This window comes from Rhynchophorus ferrugineus, unplaced genomic scaffold (assembly GCF_030347505.1).
Source record: "Rhynchophorus ferrugineus isolate W39M unplaced genomic scaffold, kcgeb_rfMv2 rfM9, whole genome shotgun sequence".
NCBI classification, from domain to species: domain Eukaryota; kingdom Metazoa; phylum Arthropoda; class Insecta; order Coleoptera; family Curculionidae; genus Rhynchophorus; species Rhynchophorus ferrugineus.
The window spans coordinates 31,111,414-31,127,440 of NW_027472588.1; the positions used below are offsets into that span (position 1 = coordinate 31,111,414).

The window sequence follows — 16,027 nt, forward strand, 5'->3', positions numbered from 1 at the left end:
TTTTCAGACCATTCTTGGCTTCTGACATCAAAATCGCTACTTTTAAATTATCAAAATCAAAACCGATGTTTGGGATATAACAGAAAAGTATCACAGTAAGTTTCTGAATACATTTGATGGGCTTTCTTAATAAATTTCTTCAAATGGGACAAAGAATGTCAAAAATTCAATTCTGAGTATTCAATGATTATCGTGCGTAGGTCCGTAAGACACCTTTAGAATACTGAATGGAAGGCTTTTATTTTATATAGACGAATATCAAGACGACCGAATTTAGCAGTTAGGATAGATTGTTTAACAGTAGATAAGTAAAAATATTCATAATCAGTCAATTTTACACAAAACATATATTTTTATGCCTTCCCAACGTGGCTGCTCCGTAATAAAATATTTAAGTACTTAACACACCGGTATATCACCATAATAATAAAATATTCACGGATTTTCTGTCGTTCCCCGCCGTTATTTTTTACCAAATCTCCGTCTATTTTCTGGTCTGAAGCCGTGAAGTATGTGTCGCTCTCAAAAGAAAAACGTTTTCCATTTTTATAAAGCCAATTCACTACTCTTTTTTGACACGTCGTTTTCTCGCGCCCTCCTATGACGACAAATTTTCTCCTTTTGAAAAATTGCGGTTGTTATACTCACTCAGTCAAGCCAAGTTGTTTTGACGTCAGACGATGCACAGGACACAGGAAATAACAGTAATTGATCTTCGTTTCATTAAATAAATATGATTGTAATGAAATGTTATAATGTTATAGTATCTTGAAAGTATCGACAAATGACGTTGTTCGAAAACAATCATTGTAAGGTGTACCGAATAGCTATTACCACTTTTTCTAACAGATATCGCTAGTCTTAATTATGCAATGCTATGGTTTGCCACATATGTTATTATATTCTACTGACATGCATCAAACCTGTATATGTTATATTTTGCGAAACTAGCACCGTCATAAGCTTAAACCCCTTTGAAAATGTATCATGGCAGTTTTGCATGGAATAACGATGGGTGACGAAGAGTGAATTTATGTTGAAAATACAATACATTACTCTGTGTTTGGTGGGACCAGAGTGGGGTGATGTATTGGGAACTGTTAAAATCTGGCGAAATAGTTAATAGTGACCGCTACCAACAATAAATGATCAATTTGAGCGATACATTGCCGGAAAAACGTCCAGAAGAGGCCCGAACAAATAAAGTGATATTACAGCGCGATAAGTCACCGTCTCATAAAGCAAATCCAATCTAATCCAATCCAAGGAAGCTTTGGAAGCACTTGGACATAGTATCGCACCCACCGTACTGTCCATGCCTGGCTCCACCCGACAATCAATTTTTTGCATCAATGAGATCAACATCACCATCAGAGAATGAGATACGCGCTTGCAGAGCAGCACTTTGCCAATTTCGAAGAAGTGATCGTTTTGATCAAAGGACAAACAGTGTTTATGATATGACTTACATAAATTGCCTGAACGATGGGCAAGATGCACAGAATCAAATGGCCTATACTTTATATAAATACTTTTTTCCGTTATCTCAAAAATTAAGTTTTTTTTTTCGAAAATAAACCGACAATGACGGTATATTTGGTGTAATTTTTAATCTTGCCAAAGGAATGGATAGAACATTTTCGTAGAAACAATTATGGCAATTTTATTTTTCTGCCTGCGCAACATAACCCAATAGATTCATCGCTGTGTTTTAATGCCTAGCAATATTGACAAGCAAATAATTATCGTAAATATTTAATGCATGTTCTAAGCGAGACTTGATAATAGATAATTTTTGCGAGAATGACACTTTATATGAGAAAACAAAATTGTTATCTACTATTACTACTATATCTACTACTATTTTCTTCTCAATTATTCCGAATTTTGAACGTATAAAGCTGGCTTTCACAAATATTATAAAACCAAAATTAGCCAAGTTGGTTCAGCCGTTCCAGAGTTTTAGTGAGATAAAAGAAAATAAATGTATTTATATTTATTCAAAACCAGAACATTACTCTTAACATTCTACTAGTGCTATAAAATAGACGAAGCAATAAATTGAAATATATCATATTAAACCACGTTAGCCACGTCATCAATATTTTTCTGCAACCTAAATTGTAAAATAGGAAATATATTGTAAAATTAATATAATAGTATATAGTTGAGTATAAGTTATGCTATTTTTATGTTTATTTTCAAATATCGTTTAAGTGTGTTTATTATCTTGAACACTGACCATAACTTAACCAACTGTGTACATATTAGCAACAATATAATATTTGTGTTCGAACTACCTACCCTATTATTAATTCAATCTTGTCCTACCCCTGTCCCTGTAAATATCCCTGCGGTTGAAAATGTTATTCGAAACAATCGAGTTTCGTTTCTTTTCACATTTTTTTGTAATATAAATAATAGTCATATAATGATAAGTCGAGATGCAAGTATGGTGGATATTTCATAACAAACTGATTTACTAATATAATATTTACGACGAGATACCTATACAATACCATTATGGATTTGTAGATTTTATGCTAATATTTAAATTGTTAAGATTCTAGTATGGTTAATTAAATCTTTTATATGAAATTCGATATATTCTTTTAATTATATTAGATTTAACGTTTTCAGAAAAATAGACTTGCTGTCAAATTAGGCATCAGTTTCACCAATCACTTCTTCATTTAAACCAAGCATTTGTTAACATCATGTGTAAATCACTACATAAAAAATAAACTTTTTATAACAAAACACCTGTCGATGCTATAAAATCAACTTCAAAAGGACTAATCCGATTTGTCACCATACAGTGGTCCACAAACAAACGAATTTGTATTTGATTTAGTATCAGTCACCTATATCTTCTGCTACGTCCGTTAATAATGACAATATGATTTGGTCGTCATCGGAATGAAACATATAGTGGGGAATATTTGGGACGCCGCTGTCAAATTCCCGTGATTCCCGGGCACTATGGCCCGTATGAACTAATTGAATTGCAAATTGATTTTAAAAGCAATAATTGGAATTGTCCGAGAGCTTCGGATTGATATCGTTTGATCATCCAAAAACATCGAACATTGCATTAATATCGAAGCGTGTGGAAGCATGATTACAATAAATTATATTGTCCTCGGTCTATACGGGGCAACTTTATTATATCAAATGTTAGTTTTGGTATTTGTTGTAATACCATAACGGCAATTTTACTGTTCTTTGAAAAGGTAATTCAACTTATGACAACTCTGATAGTTATATCAACTCTGACAATATAACTTTTCTGATTTATTTCTGATTAAACTCTGTGTTAAATTATCGCAAGGAAATGTACAGCAAATTTCTTTTCAACCAAATTTCAGTATTACAACATTTTTGCATCTTACACCCAAAATTTTTTTGTTAATGTCTATCGATATATCGAAATATTTATATAAATATATGTAGTATGTGATTTATTTTGAAATTGTAAATTCAATATTTTATTGTCCCAGAAACTAAATATTTATATTTGTTAAAATGCCTAGGTGGTTTTGAACATACAATAAATTCAAAAGAAATTAATAACTACTATTAACTTTGTCAAAATTGTAGTGTCTGTTTTAATATGAATTTATGGACACTTCAAACAAGATTGAACAACCATCATTAACAGTGTTAATAATTATAACTCATCTATGTTAACAATATATAATAATGTTTATATCATGGGCTACTAGATTTATCACAGAACAATTAATGAACAGGTAATAAAATATACATTAGATATTGCTAACACGAGCAATCGAAACATTATCTTGATATATGACTACATATACACTAGAAAAATATCTAGCGAAACTAAAACAAGTACAAACAATTGGAAGGTTCGAAAATAAGCCTAGTGACGAAATAAACAATAGAAAGCTAAAAGTTAAGAGAAGTAAATAATTTTAATTATCTAGAAGTCACACAAATTAAAGAATGAAAGTATTTTTATACTATACACAGGAAACGTAGACAAAATATTTATTTAAAAAGATAAAATTAAATTTTGAGAAAAATTAAGAAATTACGAAAGTAGAACAAATCGAAAAAAAATTGACTGACTCTAAAATAATAGAAAGAATAACATTTTTAGGAAATGCATACTAGGGCCAATAAAAATAGCGAATAGCAAATGTGTAGAGCATTAAAATGAACTATGAAATAGCGACATATATAGAAAATGGAGATATATGTCTCCCAAAGACAACTATGTGATTAATAAAAGCTAATTTAGTTTTTAAGTTTTAGAACAACATATTTACCATATATATATATATATATATATATATACCATATATATATACATATATATATGGTATATATATATATATATATATATATATATATACCATATATATACATATATATATGGTATATATATATATATATATATATATATATATATATACATAATATGCAACTTAGATTAAAAGCTTTGTATTATATGTTACTAACAGTACTTCTTTTGTTACAGCCTCCCGTATTCGATACGAGATTACAAGCGGTAACATAGGTGGCGCTTTCGCCGTCAAAAACATGACAGGCGCCATTTATGTAGCAGGAGCACTAGATTACGAAACCAGGAAACGAGTAAGTAAACGTGAACCTTATGAACCTCGTACCGCGTACGTCATACGCACAGATCCGAACTAACAAGCAGAAAACAGATCTGAAATTTTAAAGACCCCCCTCCCACCAAACAAAAAAAAATTTATAAATTGTATATCCGTGCCAGAATAGCGAAGTCTTATCTGTTGTTTGTCGCTGGCATATTTTTTCCCGTTTTGATCTTCTTACGTGCTAATGATATTCCTACCCCGGAGGAAAAACAAAAGAATATGTATATTTCTAACCACAAAACGGAAGCCTGTTTATCCAAAATAATGTGCTCGCTGAATAAAAAGATAAATCCCATTCTTCTTATTTTTTTTCTTCGAAATTATTATCGCATTTGGGGATTTCCCCCTATCTCTTGTGGCTTTTCCACGGATTATGATATTTAAATTTATAGAAAGAAAAAAAGGAGAAGGGTATAGTATGGAAATGGAAAAGTGATTTAAAACTAACGCTCAGGACTTATCGAGAATCGTTTCTCACGGTCGAATTGTAATCTAGTTATAGCGAAATGTATATCGGTTAAGATGCAAGATCTGTGGGATATTGTTCATAAATATGTAAGAAGCTCAAATATTGAGCACTGAACCAAAATATATATTTCAATGAATATTTTATATTACAAAGTTAAACTATTTTACATCACTTACCATCTTATCATCACTTCTTTTGGCTCAAATCACTATCAATTTTAGACTACTCAATCCAATCAATGTCTTTGTTGAGGCTATTATATAGAAATAAACGTCATAACCAAAATTTGTGTCGAATATCCAGAAATGTCATCCCTAAGAGACAGCATAATAAAAAATGTAAAGTTTTTCAAGGTAAAAACAAAAAACGGCGAAATAGCTGCAATAAATAGAACAAAACACCTAAAAGTAGAGGACTAAAACCCATTAAATTAATAGTGACAACAAAAATTTGCGAGTTGAAATAGTAGAAACAATATAACTTTAATAAAAATCATATTTAATAAAACCAAAATCGAAAGAAAGGGAAGATTTTTTATAAATACATACCAGTTTTAAGTGGAATTAAAAAATATAAATTGGAATTAATACAATAAATACAATAAATACACGAGAAAAGAAAATAAGTTGAATAAAATAAAGACAAACAGAAAAAATAAAATGAAAGAGCAAAAGTCAAATAATCAAAAAACAATCAAAATATAAGCAGAGGAGAAAAACCGTAGCATTCGTCAACAAAAATCAGCAACAGAATAAAGAACAATTAAAAAATTATATCATTTTATGGGGTCTGAAGTCACTAATCCATTAAATCACTCATTCCTACAAAAACGGATAAATAGCATATTGAGTTAGTAATAAAATAATTTGGATGTATTAAAATAAATCAAATCCAACCAAGTTCACGGAGTGAATCATCAAGCATGTAGCTGTGATTATGTAATTGACCTATTATCCAACTTAGACAAAAATAACTCAGTTCTACTATATAGTGCTCCACCAGCTTCATTTTCACACAAACATTTTAAACACTAACTCTAGCCCAAAATTCACACCAGTAAATTATACGAATCCCAAACATAATAATTTTGTAATTATATACATAATAATATAATTAACTTTGTCAAAATTGTAGTGTCTGCTTTAATATGAATTTATGGACACTTCAAACAAGATTAAACAACCATCATTAACAGTGTTAATAATTATAACTCATCTATGTTAACAATATATAATAATATTTACATCATGGGCTACTAGATTTATCACAAGACAATCAATGAACAGGTAATAAAATATACATTAAATATTGTTAACACGAACATTCGAAATATTATCTTGGTCAATTAATCTAAGCTAAAAAATAGGTTAAGATGACACTAACCGAAACCAAACCTATTGTGTTAAGACAGACAAAAAAAGACAGAAAGAGAAATAATTTACTATTAGCAAATAATTAGAGCACCTTCGAGTGCTCTCTTAAATGTTTGTTCAGACAACAAAAAACATATGACTACATATATACTAGAAAAATATCTAATGAAATTAAAACAAGTACAAATAATTGAAGGTTGAAGAATGAAAATATTTTTAATCTTCTAATACAGAAGAAACGTAGACAAAATATTTATTTAAATGCCAAACATAATATTTTCAAGGATTAAATAAAATTGGTAATAAATACCTTTTAATGAACACTTATTTATTTTCTTACTCAAACTAATCAATCATAATACTATTTAATATTGCAGATATTTATGAATTGCAGCTAATTGTTTCTGGACATATATGTGCATTATAAAATTCTCAAAATTTCTCTATCACATTTTTTTTGTTTAAATATTTAAGTCACAAAATTAATCAAATTTCTAAGTTTCAAATACAAATTTTTATTTCTGACTATATATGTTGTTCATATATTTTATACTGTACTACATATTGCCCCTTTTCAGCCTGTTAAAGCGAATATTTAAAATAGCTTCCCCCGAATTTTTGAATGGAATGCAAAATATTCACGTGTCTCGCAAATGAAATATTGAAAAATTTGGACAATGACATACAAAAAATCAAGCAGCGTTGAAAATATACTTTTTCTGTGAAATGGTTTCCACGTATAATGCTCTCCATTCTTTGAAAAATATAAAATTATCAAGAATATTATGAACGAAAATTTATATTAAAATACCTCGTCCCTTTAAAAGCGGTGTTAATAAATTATTCTTATGAAAGTGTCACCTTTATAGCGAAACTCAAAAAACTGAATGAAAATTCTTACTCTTAACAATTATTTCACTGCGTAATCTAAAAATAGAGCAAATATAATTCCATTCGTCAATAAATATTCATTAAATTAAGCAGATGTATTATTATACTTTATTTGTTAATACGTTAGCTTCATTCTATAATAAATAAATTTATGATAACATTAGTAATTTAACTTATAATATATGAATTATTGGCACTGAAATAAAACATAGTTAATAAACTACACTAAGGAAATGGAAGAAAGGACCAGAACAAAAATATTTGAGAAAACAAGAATAAAACAAAATTGGTGAGTTTTGTGCTCAATATATGAGTTCCTTAGATATTTATGAACAATATCCCACAGATCTTGCAACATAACTGATATACTTTTAATAATGGAATGGCCCTGGAAATGTGAATAAATGTCAATCATATATGCAAAAAAATTAAAAATAAACAGTCAAAATCAGAGCAATAATAATAGCTAGAAAATTATAAAAATCCTAATGAACTTTTTTCACAGGATTTTTGAAGAAGACACTGATCTTTATAGTGACTTCTATAAAATAAAAAACATTATAAAATAATTTAGTAATTTCAGTCATAAACAGCTCCTTATTAATGTTATATCACCAAAACATTATAGAAATGATATGGAGTACTCCAAGATTTCTTAGTGAATCATGAAGAACATGTATGCTGTAGCTACTTTGTTTACCTTTCATCTTTTATAGACAATAAGTACTCGGATATCATGCCCCTAATGCCATCAGTAACAGTTATTACTACAGAGCCTAATTTTCAATAGTCAAACCAACATTCACACCACACGAGTTTTTCGAATCCCAAATACTGTAATTTCGTGACCAAAGAAGTCATTAAGATGAAAAATCATCATTCTATACAATAAAAAAAATCCATCAAATTCCATTGATATTCAATAAACCATTCAAGAACTTTCATACTTGACAGGGTAGTTAAACCTCATTTCTTGGCCTCCATTTCTACTAACTATCAACTGCCAGCTATCAAGCGGCATTTTGTGGAGGTGCCTACTATATACCGCGGAAATTGCATGTACTTTAGGACATCTATGTAATAGTATTATAAATAAATATCTCCCTATGTTTGCATTTGGTCCTATTATTAATTTAAATATAAAATATGTAAGGAAGATATTCCAAATAAAACACAGATGATATTTGAATTGATTTTCTGACGCTGAAAATCTGGGTCGGTCGTCATAAGAAGAAAAACAACCAAATTGCTCTTATTTGTGGCGAACGTGCAACATAACAGCTCACTTCTTCCAGTCCCAGGAAGCGTTAAGGTCAGAATTTATGCTTTTACTCGTAAACAGGGAATGATATACTGACACCGACCGAACCCGGCTCTCCTAACGTCGGTTATGCATATGCTCTTTCCCATTCGGTCGCCTTTTTAAAAATGAACAGACGCGAGAGCACTGCGCTATCAAAACAATCACGGATCACAAAGATTTAGAGCGAAATTATTCAGGAGTTACTTGCAGAGGGACCAGTATCTGAATATTTATATTGATTTACGACGTTTTGTATGAGGGCTATATATTAGGACCTATAGATTTTGAACAGATAAGGCTTAAATCATTTATTAACCTTCGGTTTTATGTATAGTACGACCGCAATACGAGTTATATTATAATGTCTTCGTGTATCATCAATATATTATTATATTGGGGACTAAAAAACTAATACAAGTTAATTTGGATAGCTTTTTTATAATTTATCAGGAAGAATTTTTTAAGGCACAGATTTTTATTATATTCTTTGTTGAAACTGGATTTTTTGTAAATATATCAAATATATCATTAATCTCGAATGGCCTCTTTACCATGAAGTATTCATATGTACATTGAAGGCATAACAATATAGCTTACAACAGTATGTCTATATAGCTTATATATAAAATATATAACTAAAAATACATGTAATGTACATAATGAATATAATTTATATTCTCCAAAAACTTACTAACTACTACTTGCCTCATCCAATAGAAATATTTATTTTTACGTATCACAGAATGAATATAAAACAAATACCAAAATCAAATTTCCCTCCTTATTATCCCTCACAAAGTGTATATCACCTCCGAATAGATCAGTACCGCTACTCTAATTTCTGAATAATTACTTTCACCTCATTTATTTTACATCTTTGGTCCAGATATGTCTAATCCAGCAGGTGACAACTGTTTGTTCTTCAGAAAAAATATTTTTGTTTACAATATGCATATCTTTGACTTTTTCTTTTTGTCTTAAACGAATTTTGTTACATGTACCTTAGTTCACTTACAATGTTATCTCATTTTGTTTTTACATATTTGTAACGCATTCCAAACCTAATTTTTATTAACCTTATTTTTTATGAAAATTTTAATTCTTATTGTGATTCCATGGTTTCCCATACATATCAATCAAGTCTATATACCATATTTGCATTTATATTATGAGCAAGTTTTTGTTTTTATTTTTTCTTCATATTTTTCCTATATATTCTTCTATGGTGTCAGTGATACTATAATTATAAATGTTTCGAATCTACTAAGATATGTATTCTTCTCCCTGTATATATGCTGTGGATCACTATAACATCTATTCTATTCCAAATTTTTCTTGTAATAAATTGTTTAATTATTAGTGTGAGATTTAACAAAATGCTAACCATATCCTGATGAATTATGCTTGTCATATCAATTTTTTAAATAACAAGTTTTCATATATTTCTTTACCTATAATCATTTTTCATTAGTCATTTTATTAGGATATTTATATATTATAACACGAATAAACGATTATGTTGTTATTTATTTTAGCCGTGAAAATAACTTTTTTCTCCTGTATCAATGACAGGAAAATTATAAACACTTTCTTTTTATTAATTGACCTGCTCTCTATATTATTCTGTAGGTCCCCTCTACCTCTAAACTATTCCAAAATTGTCTTCCAATAATTTATTTACTTATTAATTTGAGATATAAGAAAAGTAGTGTCAAATCCTGGTGAATTATGCCTACTATGTCAATTTTCTAAATAACAAGTTTTCATCTATTTTTTAAGACATCATTATACTAACCCAATCATTATATTCATATGTAAAAAATCTAATTAAATATCAATTCAGTTATTTAGTTTAGCCTTGAAAACAATTTTCCTCTCCTATATCGTTGATACCATAAATCTAAACACTTTGAATCTATTAATTCACCTACTTTAATGTGTATTAAATCATTTCCAACTCTAAATTATTCCAAAATTGTCTTCCACTAATTTATTTAGTTATTAATTTGAGTTATAAGGAAAGGAGAATAAAATCTTGATGGATTATGCTTGTCATGTTCCTAAATAATTTTATCTGTTTCTTTTTATTGCTATAGTAAACTAATCAGTATCTCTGTATACTAGAATGTGAATGAAATGTTGTGGTGGTTCACTAGAACCAGATCACCAGAATATACAATAGCCTTGAATAATTCTTTCTATATTATTATTCGGTTCATATTGGGTCTTAAAGTTTTCAGAATATCTCCTTTATAAAAGAATGATATAGCTTATGAAACATATTTAAAATTTAATCGAGTACAAAATTGAAATTTAATTATAATACGATCAAACTCCGGCAGTATTCCTGCTGTGGCAATTTTCAACTGTTTCTCCCTGTTACAGCGTTGTAATAAACCAATTTTTTATCGTGCCGGCCATTAGATGATTTTTTGTCTTGGCCGTTTTCCAAACGATAGCGCTATTAAGGAACGTTAATTCTCGTACAGTTTTATCTCTGTTCCGAGCTATTTTTGAAGCTATTATCGACTGATGTTTGTCTCAGGCTGTACACCGATATTCGAAATAAGTGTTTACGGCGGAGCGTTTTCCATTTTATCGGTTACATTTTGAGATTAGGTTTGAATCTTTAATGATCCCTGTCCACGAAACAACGAGACCTTCAAGGAATATGTTTTTTTTGTTCTTGAGTTAGATTTTTTTCTGGATCAACTAAAGAATGTATCGATCCGCTCTCCCTGTCCATATGTTTTATTAATTTTCGAATAAAGCCATGCGTATACCAATTGTTCGAAAGAAAACAAAATACTATTGAATTTGGATTGAAGATTATTATCTAGAGAGGTTTCATATTTTATCTCTAATCTAGTATGTGCGAGATTAATTAATTTTATGAATATTTTTAGTTCTCCAATCCAATCATCTCAAATTTAGTCTTCTAATATTCTGATTTTACCTGTGGGTGTCTGCATTATTTTATGTATACTCCGCTCTAGCTTCCTCTCAAAACATGCCCAAGTCATTTTACTTTCTGTAAAGATTCATATGTTTTACTGAATTGACTCCATTATATTTTTCGACACTATTTACTGGTAATTTTTAGATCCCAAAATAATTCTTAGTTTTTTTATCTATTCCTCTTTTCCACTTTTAATTTATTCCTCTTACATTACATTAACATTGACTCTGCTTCATAGATAACTTTGGTTTTATTAATATGTTGTAGACTTTTCTGATCAATATCTACTTTTTAGTAGAATTCTATTTTCATAAAAGGTAAAATTTTATCTTCCCCTCCTTCTTTTCTCTCGACACAATGTCATATTTTTATCACTTTTGAACTTGTCTAGAATGCATCTAAATCGAACTAATAAGAAGAATGAAGGTATAATTATATTGAATATGAAAGAAGTTAATTAATAATTAATTCGTTCATCATCCGGACGGTTCTGGTAAATAAATTAAACTCTTTTAAATAAACTTTTACTTTTATTTTGCTTGTTATACTAGGTTTTTTAGTCTCCTATCGAATCCAACACAGGCGGGGATTAAATTTTACAGTTTAGAAGAACTGATGGATTGAATAACTTACACTGGATATGTTTAGTACAATGTATACAATTAATTTGTTGTTATCGTTCTATTGTGTCTGTATCAATATACAAGTACTACGAGTTTGGCATAAATCCATTAATATGTATTTCCCACATTATAATTAAATTAGACTACTTTTAAGCCGAAAATATGGATAACTTTTTAAATCCATTTAATTTTAAGGTCACCGTGCAGTCCTTCGTAAAATGGAAAGTCGTTTGCAAAACAAACATAATTTTAGAGAGGCTTCTTCAATAGTATGAACTGAAAATATCTATTAAAAACAGCTATATTCAAGTATTTACGAAGTGTGATATCAAAAACCCAATTATAATAAATTTGTCCATGAAAAAGGGGGTATCTATTGTTCATTTCAAAAAATTCTCAATTCTTAAGAAAAAGGTAGAGGCTTTTTTATACTTCTATTTTTTTAGTTGGTAACCTATTTCAATACTATACAGCTTCCTTTCATATATCATCAAAATAGCGTTCTTGGTGTGGCCTGTATTTTGTGTAAAGTTGTCTGCCTTGAATTTTTGTGAGTAAACCATTAAAAATTATATGATATTCTTATTAAATACCCTATCTGCAGGTCCAAAATGTAAGGAGTTTTTAGACAACAATCTTTATTTTATTCTCTTACATTACACTTTCGAAAATTAAATTATTATTTAAATATAAAATACTTTTTGATCTGTAACGTTATTACTAATGATTTTTAATCCAATTCTTAAGTTAATTTTTCATGCGAATATTTTCTATGATTATATATTAAAATGTATTGAATTAATTTTCCATTCCAATAAGCCAGAACCTTGAAAGTACTTCTTATGTAGTTATGATAATTATGCAATATTAATAGTATACCCTTAGAGTGCAGTCAGTATAGGACCGAGGAACTTATATAATTAACAGTGTACACACATGATGATATGAGGACAACTGTTTCTACTAACCCGTACATGACCTTGTAAAGGGTAAAAATTGTATCTCTGAGGTTGGAGGGGTGCTTACTCAACGTGAGAGGGGCAGTATCTAACAGTAATATTAAATAACAATGTTAGTTGACAAAATTCAGATCTGTTTTCTTAGATATCGATTAATAATTTCCTACTAACCCTAATTAAACTTAACCAACATATTTTTCCCCAATTAGTACGAGCTTAGGTTAGCGGCCTCCGACAATTTAAAGGAAAACTACACGACGGTCGTCATTCACGTGAAGGACGTGAACGACAACCCGCCGGTCTTCGAGAGACCCACCTACAGGACCCAGATCACCGAAGAGGACGACCGCAACCTGCCGAAATCCGTGCTCAGGGCGAGTGTCTCACCCTCACTACCCCCAAACCAAACCGGAATTGATTCCCGACCGCGGGTCTCGAAATTCGTCGTTTATTCAGTTTTCCTAAAACCGAGTTTTTATGCGCACTCCCGCTAGCCAGGAGTTATATTATAATGAACTCGGACCAATTCGCGTTCGCCCGATTTTAAAAAGAACAACGGCTAGCCGAGGAATAACGAATCGAGACCCCGCGGCTGTTATTAATTCCTGGATTTGGATTGTGTTCCGTTTTTCCTTCCAGTTTTTCGTTTGCAGAAGTGGATTTTTTCTGTTTTTTTTTTGTTTTTTTTATAGAGCACTACGGGTGGGATGCTGGGGAAGTGGGTGAGCTTGTTGATTAAAACAATATAAGGTTAAGAAGGATAACTCAGGGATGATAAACAATTCTATATAATTTAAGCAGTTCCTAGAGGCGTATGGTTCAAACTAATATATAGTGTATACTTCCACAGAACGACACTAAATTGAAAACTTAATTTTATATTTCTTAACATATATATTGCGTAACACGAAATACTGCACAATTTAAATGTTTAATTTTGGACTTAGTAAAACGTATTTGAGATATATTTCTAAGATTTAAAGTATAATTTTTTATCTAGAATTCATATGTTTGTTATTCATAACAGCCTCCCTATGATATTAGAACTAAATGTGCCAAATTAGCAATATATTTACCATTTATATGAAAGTCCAACAGTTTATTTAAGATTTTTATAAGAAAGGGCGAATCATATCTTATAGTATTATGCTCAAAAAATATATATCAAAATTTTACACCAAAATTGGCGTTGGGAACTATGGCTTGCAAATAGTAGAAAAAATCGATAGTCGTAAAACAGTCGAACTGTTTAATAGTAAAAAACTAGCGAATGAAACTAGTAATTACAATTTCCATCAGAATTCCTCCTGATACTAATTTTGAAAATAGAAAGAACGAAGCTTGAATTTTTGATAATCTGTGTTGTACAGATCAATTAATTTTTTATAGTTTTAAATTGGCAAATGGCAGTCTACAGAGAATAGAATAATGAACCCAAATAGATTTAATCGTATTTTAATATTCGGAAAGAAACAATGACATAATATGATAAAAGTAATTTGATTAATTCTATATTATTCAAATATGCGCATACTGTTTTTATTACTTTTACTTTTGCTATACTTTTACAAACATCGATAGTTTTAGGATATCGAAAACATCAATACAAAAAGATATATTTGCCAATATTTGCCAAGATAACATGAAAACAACAACTACTAATTAAATAATCACTAGCTTATTTTAAATACAGATTACGGCAGAAGACAAAACTAACTGTGTTTTCGATTCGAAACAAAAATTTATTAAAATTAATATTCCTTTAAAATACTACGTCTTCAATAATACTAGATATTATATTTATTTTCGAAGGATTTGTAGTAACCTCAATTAACGTATATCCGTTAAAATATCTTAAATGGTTTAAAACAATTAATTGATTAATTTACTTTGAAAACTATTTTATATTATGCAAGGAAGTGGTAACTTGTTGAACGATAATACAAAAGCGACATTATTTGAACACTATCTGGTTTGTGTCTATTCGAACATAAAGCAAACTACTTCTGTCTCAATCGTCATCACCTCAACATCGGCACAGTGCCTCGTCTTCGTATATATAATTTTCGTAGTCCGGCCCGTTAAAATTGCGTAATATACCACCTCTGTCCTAAAGAAATGGCTACAGGAATGTACGTAGTTATTGTCTTGCCTGTACAACTTATAGTTGTAAAATTCTGTGTGTCGCCTATACATATATATCATCGGTCAGTTTGCGCTTGTTGATGTTCTGTTTCTCTCCAAGTTTCCATGGTAAACCCTGTATAGTATATTTTCCCGTAATAGCTTTGGTGATCATTCACGACCAACTACAAGTTTCTGTTCAAATTTCGGTAGTCTATGTTAGGTCGCAAAAACCTTACATGGCATTACATTCTGAACACGAATTTTCTCAAAATTTCAATGATTCTTACTTGGAGTAGTTTATGGCTAGCGGTACTAGTACCCTCAATATAGCTTTGGGGATTTTACAGCTTCTGCTGCGATACTTTTGCTCAAACTCCGCTTGAATATACATACATGGATTGCTTCGAGTAACTGCACAACGACTGACAATCCAACATCAAGTTGTCTTCCTTTGTGGTTAATTTGAGTCAGATTAATTGGATGAATTCAAGTTATAAAATATGAAAGGGATTAAGACAGGAAAACTATTAATTTATTTTAGAATTAAATTTCATTTAAAGAAAGAATGATAAAAACTTGTTCAATGGCTAATCAAAACTGAAAATATTTGAACATATTGCTGTGAAAATTGTGTGTTGGGAAAAAGTTTGTCTGCTGCGAAAATTGTACAA

General features: G+C 29.9%; 1 protein-coding gene across 1 annotated transcript in view; it reads left to right on the forward strand.

Moving 5' to 3' along the window:
* Positions 1-16,027, forward strand: part of CadN (neural cadherin) — a 953,627-nt gene that overhangs the window by 782,820 nt on the left and 154,780 nt on the right. Inside the window, exons 18-19 of the mRNA XM_076414423.1 lie at positions 4,508-4,623; positions 13,439-13,603. Of these exons, the coding sequence (XP_076270538.1) occupies positions 4,508-4,623; positions 13,439-13,603 (281 nt within the window). The remainder of the gene's footprint in view (positions 1-4,507; positions 4,624-13,438; positions 13,604-16,027) is intronic.